This window comes from Halichoerus grypus, chromosome 3 (assembly GCF_964656455.1).
Source record: "Halichoerus grypus chromosome 3, mHalGry1.hap1.1, whole genome shotgun sequence".
NCBI classification, from domain to species: Eukaryota; Metazoa; Chordata; class Mammalia; order Carnivora; family Phocidae; genus Halichoerus; species Halichoerus grypus.
The window spans coordinates 104,727,635-104,742,511 of record NC_135714.1 but is presented as its reverse complement, the minus strand read 5'-3'; the positions used below and the strand labels follow the sequence as shown (position 1 = coordinate 104,742,511).

General features: G+C 37.0%; 1 protein-coding gene across 3 annotated transcripts in view; it reads right to left on the bottom strand.

Moving 5' to 3' along the window:
• Positions 1–14,877, bottom strand: part of AFG2A (AAA ATPase AFG2A) — a 335,659-nt gene that overhangs the window by 317,630 nt on the left and 3,152 nt on the right. For all 3 annotated transcript variants that reach the window (XM_078069202.1, XM_036069413.2, XM_078069203.1), the window contains exons 2-8: positions 12,628–12,749; positions 11,436–11,593; positions 7,500–7,558; positions 6,247–6,891; positions 5,179–5,308; positions 4,653–4,709; positions 1,253–1,376 (exon numbers count right to left, since the gene is read on the bottom strand). In XM_078069202.1, coding sequence (XP_077925328.1) covers positions 1,253–1,376; positions 4,653–4,709; positions 5,179–5,308; positions 6,247–6,891; positions 7,500–7,558; positions 11,436–11,593; positions 12,628–12,749 — 1,295 coding nt within the window. The remainder of the gene's footprint in view (positions 1–1,252; positions 1,377–4,652; positions 4,710–5,178; positions 5,309–6,246; positions 6,892–7,499; positions 7,559–11,435; positions 11,594–12,627; positions 12,750–14,877) is intronic.

The window sequence follows — 14,877 nt, the reverse complement described above, 5'->3', positions numbered from 1 at the left end:
TAGACAAACTGGCATCCCAGTTTAATGTATGTCTCTCGTGAGTATTGTTACTGTGGTGCAGTCCTCAGAGCCCTGCCACCCCCAACATACTAGCATCATTGAATTCTCCAATTTTAATGGCTGAGAACCAAACCTGGGACATAATCACACCAAGTTACTGCACCAAGACTAAGAACCAGGTGGTCATCCAGCCTTCCTCAGGTATCAAGTCTTCTGTTACTCTTAAAATTTTAACACATGTTGGGGCTCCTGGGTGGCTCAGTCAGTTGAGTGTCTGACTCTTGATTTCGCCTCAGGTCATGATCTCATGGGTTGCGGAACTGAGCCTCATGCTGGGCTCCGCGCTCAGTGGGGAGTCTGCTTAACATTCTCTCTCCCTCAGCCCCTCCCCCCACCTGCACACATGCGCTCACAAGCGCTCATGCTCTTTCTCTAAAATAAATAAGTTTTTTTTAAAAAACTGTAACACATGTTAGCAAATAATGGAGACTTAAAACCCAACCTTCACATTATTTTCACATGTTTAGTTTCTACCAATAGGTAGTAAAAACCAGAAAGTTCCAACTATCCAGTTTTTTAATGCACAAAGAAAGGAGGGTTTGGGACTACATGATTTCTAAAATTTCCTTTGTTTCTAACATATTATAACTCTAAAAAAATGAATTATTTACAATCCTGCATAAGAAATGTATCTGGTAAATGGCTGTGAGGGGTCTGAGAGAATTTTTCTTCATTCTTGTCTCACTCCTATGAATCTTCCTTTCATAATCAGCACGTAGTTTTTATTAATATGTGAGTGTATGCCCTATCAGAGAAACTGGTAACATGGGTAGATTATTTTTAAATGTTGTACATATTTTCCATTATTCTTACTTTCCTTTCACTTGTTAAACTTAAAGCCCCAAAAGAATCAATTTTTACATGAGCATATAAGACTTACGAAATTTCTTATTGATCTGAACCTTACTGATTTATGCTTCAGGCTTTTAAGTTAATACCATTTACTACAAAAGAAATCCATCATTGTATATTATTTTATATGCTAGAAAAACATGGCATTATACCCTCCTAGAAGTTCCTAAGATATCTGCTGAAGAAAATTATTTTATGGGTCTTTCCTTTAGTTTTTAATATTTTTCCCTATCCTTGAATACCCCAAAGCTCAGACATATTTGATACTTTTTGCTACTACATACATATTATTAGGAGTCAACCCTTTCCTACACAGAATCGATACTGGTGCTATACTTACTGAACCAATACCATCCATCAGTGTTAAGAGTGACGCTACCACTCTCTTTTCCACTTCATTCTGAGCCCCTTCTCTCTTAGGACAAAGTGCATCCAGCTCATCAATAAAAATAATTGATGGGTGCCTAAAAACAAACAAGTAAAATGAATTCTCTAATATACATCTGATTTTTAAATTTGATTTATTGTATTTCTTTTTTTTTTTAATATTTTATTTATTTATTTGACAGAGAGATAGAGAGAGCACAAGTAGGCAGAGAGGCAGGCAGAGGGAGAAGGAGAAGCAGGCTCCCCGCTGAGCAGGGAGCCCGACGCGGGGCTCGATCCCAGGACCCTAGGATCATGACCTGAGCTGAAAGCAGCTGCTTAACCAACTGAGCCACCCAGGCGCCCCTGATTTATTGTATTTCAATTAAAACTGAATACTTTTAAGTTTTTAATTGAAATGCACATGCAAAAGAATGAAACTGAACCATATACAAAAATAAATCCAAAATGGATTAAAAACCTATATGTGAGACCTGAAACTATAAAAATCCTAGAAGAGGGCGCCTGGGTGGCTCAGTTGGTTAAGCAACTGCCTTCGGCTCAGGTCATGATCCTGGAGTCCCGGGATCGAGTCCCGCATTGGGCTCCCTGCTCGGCAGGGAGTCTGCTTCTCCCTCTGACCCTCCTCCCTCTCATGCTCTCTGTCTCTCATTCTCTCTCTCTCAAATAAATAAATAAAAAAAAAAAAAAAATCCTAGAAGAGAGCACAGGCAGTAATTTCTCTGATATCAGCCATAGAAACATTTTTTTAGGTATATCTCCTGAGGCAAGGGAAATAAAAGCAAAAATAAACTACTGGGTCTACATCAAATAAAAAGCTCCTGCACAGCAAAGCAAACAATCAACAAAACTAGATGGAAGAAGGTATTTGCAAATGACATATCCGGTAAAGAGTTACTATCCAAAATGTATAAAGAACTGATACACCTCAACACCCAAAAAACGAATAATCCGACTGAAAATGGACAGAAACACAAACAGACATTTCTCCAAAGAAGATACACAGATGACTAACAGACACATGCAAAGATGCTCAACATCACTTATCAGGAAAATGCAAATCAAAACTACAAGGAGATATCACCTCACAGCTGTCAGAATGGCTGAAAGCAACGACACAAGAAACAAGTGTAGGTGAGGATGTGGAGGAAAAGGAACCCTCATGCGCTGTTGGTGGGAATGCAAACTGGTGCAGCCACTGAGGAGGTTCCTCAAAAAGTTAAAAATATAACTACTTTACGACCCAGCAATTGCACTACTGGGTATTTACCCAAAAAATACAAAAACACTAATTCAAAGGGATACATGCACCCCTATGTTTACAGCAACGTTATTTACAATAGCCAAATTACGAAAGCAGCCCAGGTGTCCATCAACTGATAAATGAATAAAGAAGATGTGGTATATCTACACAATGGAATATTATTCAGCCATATAAAAGAATGAAATCTTGCCATTTGCAATAACATGATGGAGCTAGAAAGTATAATGCTAAGTGAAATAACTAACAGACAAAAATCATATGATTATCTGTTGAATTTAAGAAATAAAACAAATGAGGGTTGCCTGGGTGGCTCAGTCTTAAATGTCTGCCTTTGGCTCAGGTCATGATCCCAGGGTCCTGGGATCGAGCCCCACTTCAGGCTCTCTGCTCAGCGGGAAGCCTGCTTCTCCCTCTCCCACTTCCCTGCTTGTGTTCCCTCTCTCGCTGTGTCTCTCTCTGTCAAACAAATAAATAAAATCTTAAAAAAAAAAAAAGAAAGAAAGAAAGAAAGAAAACAAATGAGCAAAGGGGAAAAAAAGAGAGAGAAACCAAAAGACAGACTCTTAACTATAGAGAAAAAACTGATGGTTACCAGAGGGAAGGGTGAAATAGGTGATGGGGATTAAGGAGGGCAATTGTCATGAGGAGCACAGGCTGATATATGGAATTGTTGAATCATTATGTTGTACATCTGAAACTAATTCAACAGTGTAAACTATACTGGAATTAAAATAAAAACTTAATTAAAAAAAGAAATGCAATGTATCAAATTTAGGACTCAGTTAATAATATTAAAGACAAAGACAACAGGATGTTAAACTGAAAAACCTTACATTAATTCTAACCCAAATTATTAATTCATCACATTCTAGCAAATCTGAATTCAATAAAAAGCAGACTATTAAGAATAGTCTACTGCTCATGAGATGAGTCTATGCCCAAACAGACCTTGCCCGCTAATACCCAGTAAATTGTTATGATTGCAATTCAGAATCTGAGGCCAGATATGTCCCCTGGAGCAGGTGTAAAGTCCAAGGTACAGAAGTTCCAAATGTGCTCTCTCTCTTTTTTTTTTGGCCTATTAAAAAAAACTTTCAAGGTGATCAGTTCTCCCATAAAAAGGTGTGAATTCTCTCGCAATAGAAAGCTTCAACTGCCAGGAACAAAACAACAATGAAAACACACTACACGATACAGTATACCACTGGTTCTCAAATTTTCAGTATTGGGACTACCAACTTTATAAGGGACTACCTTATTTCATCCGCTATCTCTGGAAAAAAAAACTTTAAAAATGAAAGTTCTTTGGGGGTGCCTGGGTGGCTTGGTCAGTTGAGCATCTGCCTTCAGCTCAGGTCATGATCCCAGAGTCTTGAGATCGATCCCCATGTCGGGGTCCCTGCTCAGTGGACAGCCTGCTTCTCCCTCTGCCCCTCCCCCTCCCCCTACACTCGTGTTCTCTCGCTCTCTCTCGTTCTCTCTCTCTCTTGCTCTCGCTCTATCTCAAATAAATAAATAAAATCTTTAAAAAAAATGAAAGTTCTTTTGATGAGAGCTGAATTATGATAGGTTAAATACCAAAACAATGGTAGGGACATAGCCTTATTATGAATGTATCAGGCCAAGTAATAGGCCACACTCTTATACTCACTGCAATGTAATATGGTAGTCTAAAGTGAGGAATAATCAATTAAAATTGTTTTTAAAGAGCAAAAGATTTGTCCCTTTGAAGCAAACCATAATAAAAGTTTTAAGCATAAAGGGCTACTATAATACAAACTGGATATGCCTAAGTACTATAGGTACTCTAAAGAAAGAAAATCATAAATATATATGCTCAAGTAAAATCATATGACTTATACAACACTGTCTTAGTTCTCCTACTTTATGTAATTCAATAACTCATTGATCAAACTTCCAAAACAATATTAGATAAAAACAGATTAAATACAACTTCATTAGATTTACAATCATTTCTAGTGCTATTAGTATTATTTTTGTAGTTTTCTTTCATGTTTCATATAAAGTGTTAGTAACTCTACTTTAACATAGCCTTGACTACGAATTACAAACATCTAAATGTAAATACCGTAGAGTGGCTTCAGCAAATATCTGACGTAACCTTGCTTCTGTCTCCCCATAGAATCTGTAACAAATAAAATACATTTAAGGATCAACTCTTAAGTGTTTTTAAAGTTTTGTCTATAAAAGCTCATCTAACTTCAAATACTTCCAGAATACTTAAAATTACTTTCAAAAATTATTTTCCAAACTTAATTTGTATACACAATTAAAAGCAAATTTGAAGTATTTCAACAGATGAAATATCCAGACAGAATGCTATGCAGTCATTTTTAAAAATCACTTTTAACAAGTATTTAAGGGGCGCCTGGGTGGCTCAGTCTGTTAAACATCTGCCTTCGGCTCAGGTCATGATCTCAGGGTCCTGGGATCGAGCCCCACATCAGGCTCCCTGCTCAACGGGAAGCCTGCTTCTCCTTCTCCCACTCCGCCTGTTTGTGTACCTGCTCTCGCTGTCAAATAAACAAATAAAATCTTTAAAAAAAAAACAAGTATTTAATAACACTGTTTATTCTATTAAATTATGCACCTACTTGCTTATAATATCAGGACCATTAATTACAGAAACATAGGCTCCAACTTCATTAGCAACCGCCCTGGCAATCATTGTCTTTCCAGTACCTGGAGGGCCATAGAGTAACACTCCTCTAGGTGGGGGAATTCCTAGAAGAAAAAGAAGAGAAAAATGGATTCAGCATTATTAGGTTTCTTGTGTTGTCATATGACTGCAAATATGAGTTATAAAATATAAATTTACCTTGTATCACAAAACTAAAGTAAGAGTCAGACCTTCTACCCCTGCCCCCTCCCCCCATAATGTACTAACTGGCCCAAACACTGATCTCCAGCAATGACTTTCTCTCTCTCTATAGACAGGCCAGGCACACTGGTAAAAAACTGGCTGGACACCAGCCAAACAATTGCCATGACCCATCCCACACAGCACAGCTCAATGATCAGAACACAAAGCTCAGACAAGAACAAGGGCACCCAGAGCAAGCCATAAATTCTAATTTTCATCCAACTAGCCATCTTAGACTATATAAGCATTACTAGCAAAATGTCAAAGGGTTCATATATTTTATATATATAATCTTTATATATATAAAGATTCATGAAAAATGAAAAGGCAGAGAAAGAGATGGTAGGCACCAAATACAGAGGATCTGGGCAGTTACCACACAGAGGAAGCCCTGAGTTTCCTAGGAGCCAATCACTCCCTTAACCACTTGCTTCAACGCAAAGAGATCGCACACAATTATATTTCCTAACAAAGAAGTTTTATCTAACATATTTGAATGTTCGGTTTACTTCTTTGGTCATTACAGCTGATCTAGAATGACAAGATACTAATTCTAGTTCCAATACAAACAACTGTGGAAGGCTGCAACTACCTCACATTACAACCTAAAAAGATCAAGCATGGAAAAAGGCTCACTTAACTGGCATCTCCCAAAGCAACTCACACCTCCTACCATACCTACCACTCAGGAAAGAAAAACAAGAAAAGAGGATGAGCAATTATTATATAAGTGGAATAAGCCAACTGTTTTTTAATTTGAATTTAATACTTTTGGTGCAATACACTGAAGAAATCATACCATAACTCTTGAAAAGTTCAGGCTGTTTGAGAGGCAATTCAATAATCTCTCTAATTGCTTTCAGCTGACTACTTAAGCCTCCTATCATGTCATAAGTTACTTTGAATTGGTTGTCTTGCTCTTTTGAATTTGTACAAATCTTTGTAAAATTGACTCTTGTTGTTGAAGAAATAAAATAAAAAATATCAGTGTTGCACTTTGTTCCCACACATGCTGACTTTAGCAATCTCTCTTCATTGACAAGTTGCTCATTTCTTCCTCTGGCTGACTCAAAACTACATTTAAGTCCTGTGACTTCCCCTAGTCCAAGTCCGCTGCTGTCCGCAGGACTCTGTGTAACATCCGACAAAATGTCACTAGCTTTATTTATCATTCTGTCATCTACTGGTTTGCAAGGAGTACTGCTTGATGTTGGGTCCCGAGGCTCTTCCAGATCTAACTGGCTTAGTTGTAGGGATACATCCAGGGTACTGGTTTCTATGCTGGACTGTTCATAGGCCATTCCCCGGGCATCAATGTCAGAGTCATTCTGAGGCCTTCTCAATATCTTGCCATCTGTCCCTTTCACTTGCAACACTTGCAATTTGCATGGTCGTCCGTAGAATGTACAATACAGAAAGTTGCCTGGTAAAACAATCTTGCCATCTAGAAAATAATTTTTAAATATATGTGTTAGTGTAACTTTTCACCCATTTCATGTTTAAACAGCAATTTATTCCATCTATTAACAAAACCATCTGACTGAAAAGACTAAATCAAAGATAAGAGTATTAATAAAATAATTGCCATAAAAGAGACAATTCCCATTTGATAGAGCACTATCTGGAGATAGAAAGACAAGATAATTCTTTACAATTCTCCACACTCAATACATCTAGGATTCTATCAACTGTATCAACAAATAACCTGACATTCCACATCCAATAATAAACGAACCTAAAATGGCACACCTAACTAGCACTCCAAGGTAACATTTCTCACTGGAAAGAGGAAGAGCTCAAGGGTTAAAAGTCTCCGTTCTCCCACTGACTTTGTCCACAGATAAGTCATATATTCTCTCCAATGCTCAACTGCCAATTAATTGGGGAGAAAAAAATTCCTATCCCAAAAGAACATTAATTCATTGAGAAGACCACTCTCCATATTATGTTGAAGAAAATTATGATCTATACAAGACCTCAAAGACACATTACTTTATTTACTGCTACCTTGCTTCTTACAATTTAAAAAACTATTTAAAATATATGCCTCACCTAGTTTTCTCAGAAGACAACCAGTCAGTTGTTCTTTATTAATATCCACATTTTTGTCACTGTAAAGGGTGGGGGAAATAGAAATCAGCATTAAGTACACCAGAAACTAAATGTAATATAAAATTACATGTACATGGCTGTAATACAGACCTAGTCAAAAGAATAATTTACAAACTGGAAATGGTTTATACAATTTGGGAATGATTTGTGCTTCTCGGATACTTCTAATAGCCATGAAAGTATCATTTGCAATTTGGTGTCCTAATGACTTAAATTAATGTTCTTCAAAATACTGAGTACTATACATTAGTGGATCATGAAATCATTTCAGTCAATCCCATCCAGCATTTTTTTTTTTTGATAGAATACAAAATGTCAAAGTATATCACACATAGAAAGGGAAAATACTGCTTAGAAAAGCATTACTTTCTTATACATACACATCTTACACACACACACCTCTATATACTCATGTTTACAGCTATACACATGTGAGTGCATATGTGCCCTGTAACTGTGGATGTATGCATACACTGAATCACAATGAAATGTATTTTTTATTGTGTGTCATAGCCAAAAACATTTGAAAAACACTGGCCTGAATTAATCATTCCATTTCTGAAACTGCCTAGCTTGGAGAAAGGCTTTTATTAATAGCTTACTTCATTCCCTTTCTATAATTTATAAATTAACTTTCAGGAAAATTAAGTCCTTTATAGGATAGTACCTGAAAAAGTAGAAATAAGAAAAAAGGAGAGTAATAGTGTAATGGAATTTAATTCTGGAGAAAGGACCTTTCTCCAGAAAAGGAAAAATGAGAACTCCTTCTTCTACTAATGACTGTCTTCCTAGAAGGTTGCTTGAGTACAGGAAGTAGGTATATCTAAAAATCATTACACTTGTAAAGAGACACGTCCTTGGAGAGTTCTCAGAATATGTGCATTTTTCCTTCTTCCCCACACGCAAGTAGCCCATACCAGCAGAGGAGGCCCACAGTTGAGAGCTCTGCCAGAGATCAGTGGAGAAGCAATAGTTTAGCTCAGGAAGAGGTATATTAGCAGACCCATCTGGTCCAAATATAAGCCTTGTTCTCCAAATACTGTATCAGCAAAAAACAAAACCAATAGAGTCAACTTCATTATTTGCAGATTCACCTACTTGCTAAAATTTATTTGTAACCCTAAAATCAATACTAGCAGAGGTTTCCTCGTCATAGACATGCATAGAACAGGCAAAAAAATTCGAGTTGCTAAGCACTTTCCTAGCTGAGGCTGAGAAAGTACTCGTTTCAATTCTCTCAGAGGTAACAAGAGGATGGAGAGTGGAGACAGTAGGAGGCAGTGCAGTGTACAGCAAAAAGTCCCAGGTCTTGTGCCAGCTGGAGGTTTGAATCCCAACTCTGACATCTCTTAGTGAGGTGGCCTCAGGCAAGTCACATAACACTTATGAACTACTGCTTCTCTTTTATAAAATAAAGAAGACAAAATCTATCAGAATTAGTTGCTTTAAGATTATAATACATATAATATATACATATTTGTATATTAAATATGCACTAAATATATTAATATTAGTATATATTGTAAATAATATATGTTAAATATACATTTAATATAAACCTAGCAGCAATGGTTCAGTATTTGCTAATATAGTGTTCACAGCAACTTTATAGCACGTACTTGCCGCTAATAATGAAAACTGACTGCATATTCATATAAAGGAGAGAGAGAAAAATAGAACAAGAAGGAAATTTCAAATCAAAGGTATATATAGACTATGTAGGAAGTTGTAGCTCCTTAAATGCTTAAATTCACTTCTGTCTATAGAACTCTGAAACCAGTTATACTTACTTAAATCATTCCTATTTATTAAACTCTGAATTGAAGATACTTACAAATATGTGTAAGAAGAGTAAAAATACTGAGTTTTGCTTTTAAAAAAAGAATGGGTGCAGATAAAATCACTTCCACTAGAAGGAGCCCTAACCTTACTAATAAAACTCAGAAGCAACTGAAGGATTTAATCAGGATAAAATTACTGATTTTTCTGATTGGAAATTAAGTTTCTTATCTAAGCTCTGCTGCCGCATTCAAAACACAAGATTTTTTTTTTAGTAAAATTTTAAAAACCAAGCTTCCACTTAAAACATACAGTTCCTCTATAGCAGACAATCGTTATCACCTAAGACTGCTGTTCCCTCAAGAGGTCACACTAGTTAGATCATCAAAAAATCTGGTCAACTGATGACTGCAACCTGCAGCACTGTCTCAGAACAGTCTAACGATTAATAATGTTTAATCTGAGTAGAACTACTACCTAACTCACGGAGCCCATTTCCTCATCTTTAAGAAAGGGACAATATGGGCACCTTGCAGGAGGATTAAATGAGAGAAGAGGGGAAAAGTGTGTGTGCATGTGTGTGCTGGTGCACAACACATGTTGAGCTCTCTTTTCCCTCTTCCTTTTATTTTATTGTTAGTTAAAATGTTATTAATTCCTCTGAAAAAAGTTTCCTGGTTTATAAAAAAAAAAAATATGATGAAGCTCAAGCCTGTAATCTACAAAAGTAGCAACAGAGACAAAAACATAATAAAATCAAGCTAATGAGGGGCACCTGAGTGGCTCAGTCGTTAAACGTCTGCCTTCGGTTCAGGTCATGATCCCAGGGTTCTGGGATCCAGCCCCGAATTCGGCTCCCTGCTCGGTGGGAAGCCTGCTTCTCCCTCTGCCTTTGCCCCTCCCCCCTGCTTCTGCGCACGCACTGGCGCGCACTCTCTCTCAAATAAATAAAATATTTTAAAAAATAAATAAAATCAAGTTAATGATTGTTAAATGTTTTGTGATTCTTGCATATAAACACACCCCCAAAACTGTTAGTAAGCTAGTATTAAAGTATCAAAAGATGCTTTTTGTAAACAAATTTTGGTAAGACTTGCATATGCAAACTGAGTTACAATCCTATTAGACACAGAGTATCCAAGAGGATCAGTGATAAACGTTAACTGTATTGATAAGGTGATTCAATTAGTCTTTGGTAAGGGACTATTTCAAAGTCTGACAGAAATAACTGTTTTATTAGACTGAATAATCAACGAGTTAAAATATATAATTGGGTACTTTGCTTGAAGTCCTTTTTTTTAAAAGTTATTTATTTGAGAGAGAGAGAGAAAGAGAGCGTAAGCACGTGCATGAGTCAGGGGAGGGGCAGGAGAGAATCTTCAAGTGGACTCCCCACTGAGCGGCAGAGCCCGTGGGAGGGTGAGGGGCTCAATCTCATGACCCATGAGATCACAACCTGAGCTGAAACCAAGAGGTGGACACTTAACCGACTGAGCCACCCGGCACCCCTGTAACAGTCTTGATTAAAACTTGTTTCTTGCCTATTCACAGTACTCTACTCCCTTCTTTACAACAGCCCTGATTACACTGTAAAACAAGATGAAAACTATTGTTAAATATACACCAATACTAATTCCTCTCACCTAAAATATCAGGGCATACTCTAACCACAGGACATTAGAGAGTCTCTAGTTCATACCTTAGGTGGACTCATCTAGCTTGTGCTGTCTAATACAGTAGACCACTAGCCACTCGCCACGTGTGGCTACCAAGAGCTTAAATGTGGCTAGTCCAAATTGAGATGCGCTACAAGTATAACATACACACTGGATTTTCAAGACTTAGTTTGAAAAGTATCTTATTAATAGTTTTTTATAGTTATTATAACTTAAAATTTTATAACTAGTTAAATATTAAATAATGTTTAAATAATGATTAAATTAAATATTAAATGAAATAGTTCACCAATTTCATTTTCCTTCTTAAATGTGACTACCAGAAAATGCAAAATTACATATGTGGTTCACATTTGTGACTCTTGTTCTATTTCTACTGGGCAGCACTGATCCAGACTGTCACCAAAGAAAAGAGCCAAACCTGAGTGCCAGGTCCATTTCCTCAGCCTGTAGCACAGCACCCAACAACGGCTGGACTTGGATGGCATCACCAACCTTCACGCCCACATTCTTCTGTGCCATTTCACTCAGGCCAACCTTACCTCCAGGAAATCCTGCCACAGGCCAGGCCGTATAGACCTGCCCAGAACACAGGAAATTCAAATATGAGAAAATAAATATTCATAGAGTATCATTAATTTATAAAGCAGAAAACTAAGCACAGCTAAGCATATGGATCTGCAAAACACAGTCCTTAACCCCAAGGAGTTACAATCTGAGAAGTTAGAGAAAAAACTTTTAAGATAAATATTATATTTTCTTGTGAAGATTAGGAATGATCCCACAGTGAAAATGGTTTGAAGATTTGAAAGGTAATTTAGGAAAAGAGACAAAGGCATTAACATGCAATAAGAAGAAAAGAGGAAAAAATACTACAGACTAACTGTTAAGGTAATCCAGCCTGGAGCATGAACTACATCCAGGAAATAGGGAAGGACCTGGCACAAGAGCTTCATGAGAACCTGGATCTCGTCAGACTTAAATGTTAAGGGAGAGGAGCAAAGACGTCCAGTTCCAAATAGTGGGCTGAGCTCATACATTTGTAGTCTTCCACAAGACACAGCAAAGGACTTTTTTTTTTCTTTTTAAGAATAATGAAAAGAATGAGTGGTGTGCCATCAGCACATAACAGATTTCAAATCATTTTCGGTGGACCCCGCTGGATGAGAGGACCCTGGCTAATGAAGCAGCAGAAAAAATGTCAGAAGCAGGGCAGAACCAGGAAAGGTTCTGGGCTTCCAGCCTCAAGTATGATGAATAGCAGCAAGAACAAACAGCTGAAAACAGGGAGGGCAATCAAATATTTGTACACAAAAGAGATCACTTTCATATTCCCAAACAGCATTTCTGTGAAAAAAATATAACTAACAGACTGAGGGGGATAGGGCTGATACTATGTGTGTCACTACCTCCGGAAGAAAGGCCTCTCTCTACATTATGACATCTAGGGGCTACTATTCCCAGTATAGTCATAGACATCAAAGGAAGGAAAAGTTTATATAGATGGGAGGATCTTTTAAAATATAGTTTTTCATTTACTACTGCTTTGTTGAAAATTAAAATAAAAAACATCTCAAATCTTTCTAAACTAAGGAAATGAAAAAGACTCTTACCTCTTGTTTTCCATCCAAACTGGTAAGCAACACTGGTCGACCTATACATATATTTGCAGATTTCATAGTGTTGAGTCCAAGTTGAACAAGGGAATTCTGGAATGTTTTAGGAACTTTGTCATCTACCAAAAAGGGAAAGAAAATTATTTTCATACTATTTTATAGCTGAAGTTAAAGCCTGCTTTCTTTTGGAGTAAATAAAAATCCTCTCTCCACATAACCACATGAATGCACTTACCATACCCTAGAGAAACCACAGTTCCAATCCTTATTTTTTTTTTTTTAACAAAAAGACTTAAAACCAAATCTTCTTGAGGGTCCACTGACTGACAATACGAGTGCTAACTAAAAAAAGATGTCTTATGGGCTAGGTATTAGTTTTCATCTTTTAAGAAAAATAATCTCTAATTTCTTTAAAAACTGAACATACATGAAATAGGCTTCTCATACTTGCATAGTAACCTTTTGTACTATAGATTCTAGTTGAGTTGACTACTGGTATTCAAAGACTTGAGCTGGGGTACTGGCATTTAGCTCTAGAGGGTTAAATTACATTTCCACTTCTGATCCACAGGATACCAGTCAGATATTTTTCTTTTCTAATGCCAAGAATACATGAGTAAGATAATAGCACAGGTCTTATTCCTTAGGTAAGCAACACACTGACTAAAATGACCATTACTGTTTTCAACTTTTGGCCAAGGAAGGGGACAAGAATTCAGCCCAGCTGGCAACACCTCTGAAAATGATGTGCTAACATGTCCACCCTGCCCCCTCACCTCCTCAAGGTCCACATCTGGTCCTTCCTCTGCTTCTTCCAGCACCCTATGCTGCCAGATACTAGCATTTTCATCATAATATACATTCGTTTCATAGTCTGACTTTCTCCTAAACCATATGCTGCTTTGGGCACAAACTGGGTCAAATTCATCTCTGTATCTCCAATGCCTAGTAGTGCATCAAATATAGAAGTTGCATAATAGATATCCATGAAATCAATGAACATAGTAGATGACTACACACTATTTTTCTTTTCAGCACAAAATCCATGAGACACAAAATTTTAACCCGTCACAAACTTTGTTATAAAATTTATTATTAGACACATATACCATAATCATACTTCTCTAATATTAGTGTTCCTTAATAATAAAAAAGAGCACTGTGAATTGTGTAAGACTGTTGAATCACAGACCTGTACCTCTGAAACAAATAATACATTTTATGTTAAAAAAAAAAAAAAAGAAGATAGCAGGCAGGGAAAAATGAAGGGGGGGAAATTGGAGGGGGAGACGAACCATGAGAGACTATGGACTCTGAGAAACAAACTGAGGGTTCTAGAGGGGAGAGGCGTGGGGGGATAGGTTAGCTTGGTGATGGGTATTAAAGAGGGAACGTATTGAATGGAGCACTGGGTGTTATACGCAAACAATGAATCATGGAACACTACATCAAAAACTAATGATGTAATGTATGGTGATTAACATAGCATAATAAAAAAAACACAGATATTTTGTAATTTAAAAGGAACAAAGTCAATGAAAGCAAAACCATGTCTGATTTAATTATTTTTGCCATTACAAAATAACTACCCAACATATGTATTTTCCTTCTGTCATCAGCTGAACAAATCTAGAAAAACAAAGCATCTCATGGAGCTAAGATAAACAGTACTGAGCATTTATAGAATAAGCATATTTCATAATGAGGCTGAAAAGAAATTCAACTTTCCTATGAGCATTAGGTCTCTTACATAGCATACTCATCAATAACAGCAAAGCATCCTTTTTGTGACCTCATAAGGTTGTTTCTGCCACTTCTTTCTTCCTAAACCCATGAATTACCCTTCCCTCTTGATAAGTACCTCACAGGTGTATTCAGTCCTTGGCAATATTCTAGGTTTTCTTCTTCTCTTCCTTCCATTCTATCCTGCACATTCACCATGCACCAGGATTTGACAAATCACAGGTTCTCTAAATACCTCCACTTCCTCCCTATGAAGATCGCGTTCAAATTCTCATCCACTGACCTTATTTCCTAAAACATCTCCATGCGTTCTCTTACAGCATTCAAATCTACTCAAGCTGTACTCCACACAATTTCTTTCACCAGTCCTCATTCCTCCAATATTGTACTTTAAAAATACATCTCAACATCCACTCTCCCCATTAATTAACTATACATTTATTGAGCACTTCATGTGCCAGATTAGTAAAGATAATTTCAAACAACCACCCACTCTTCATTTGT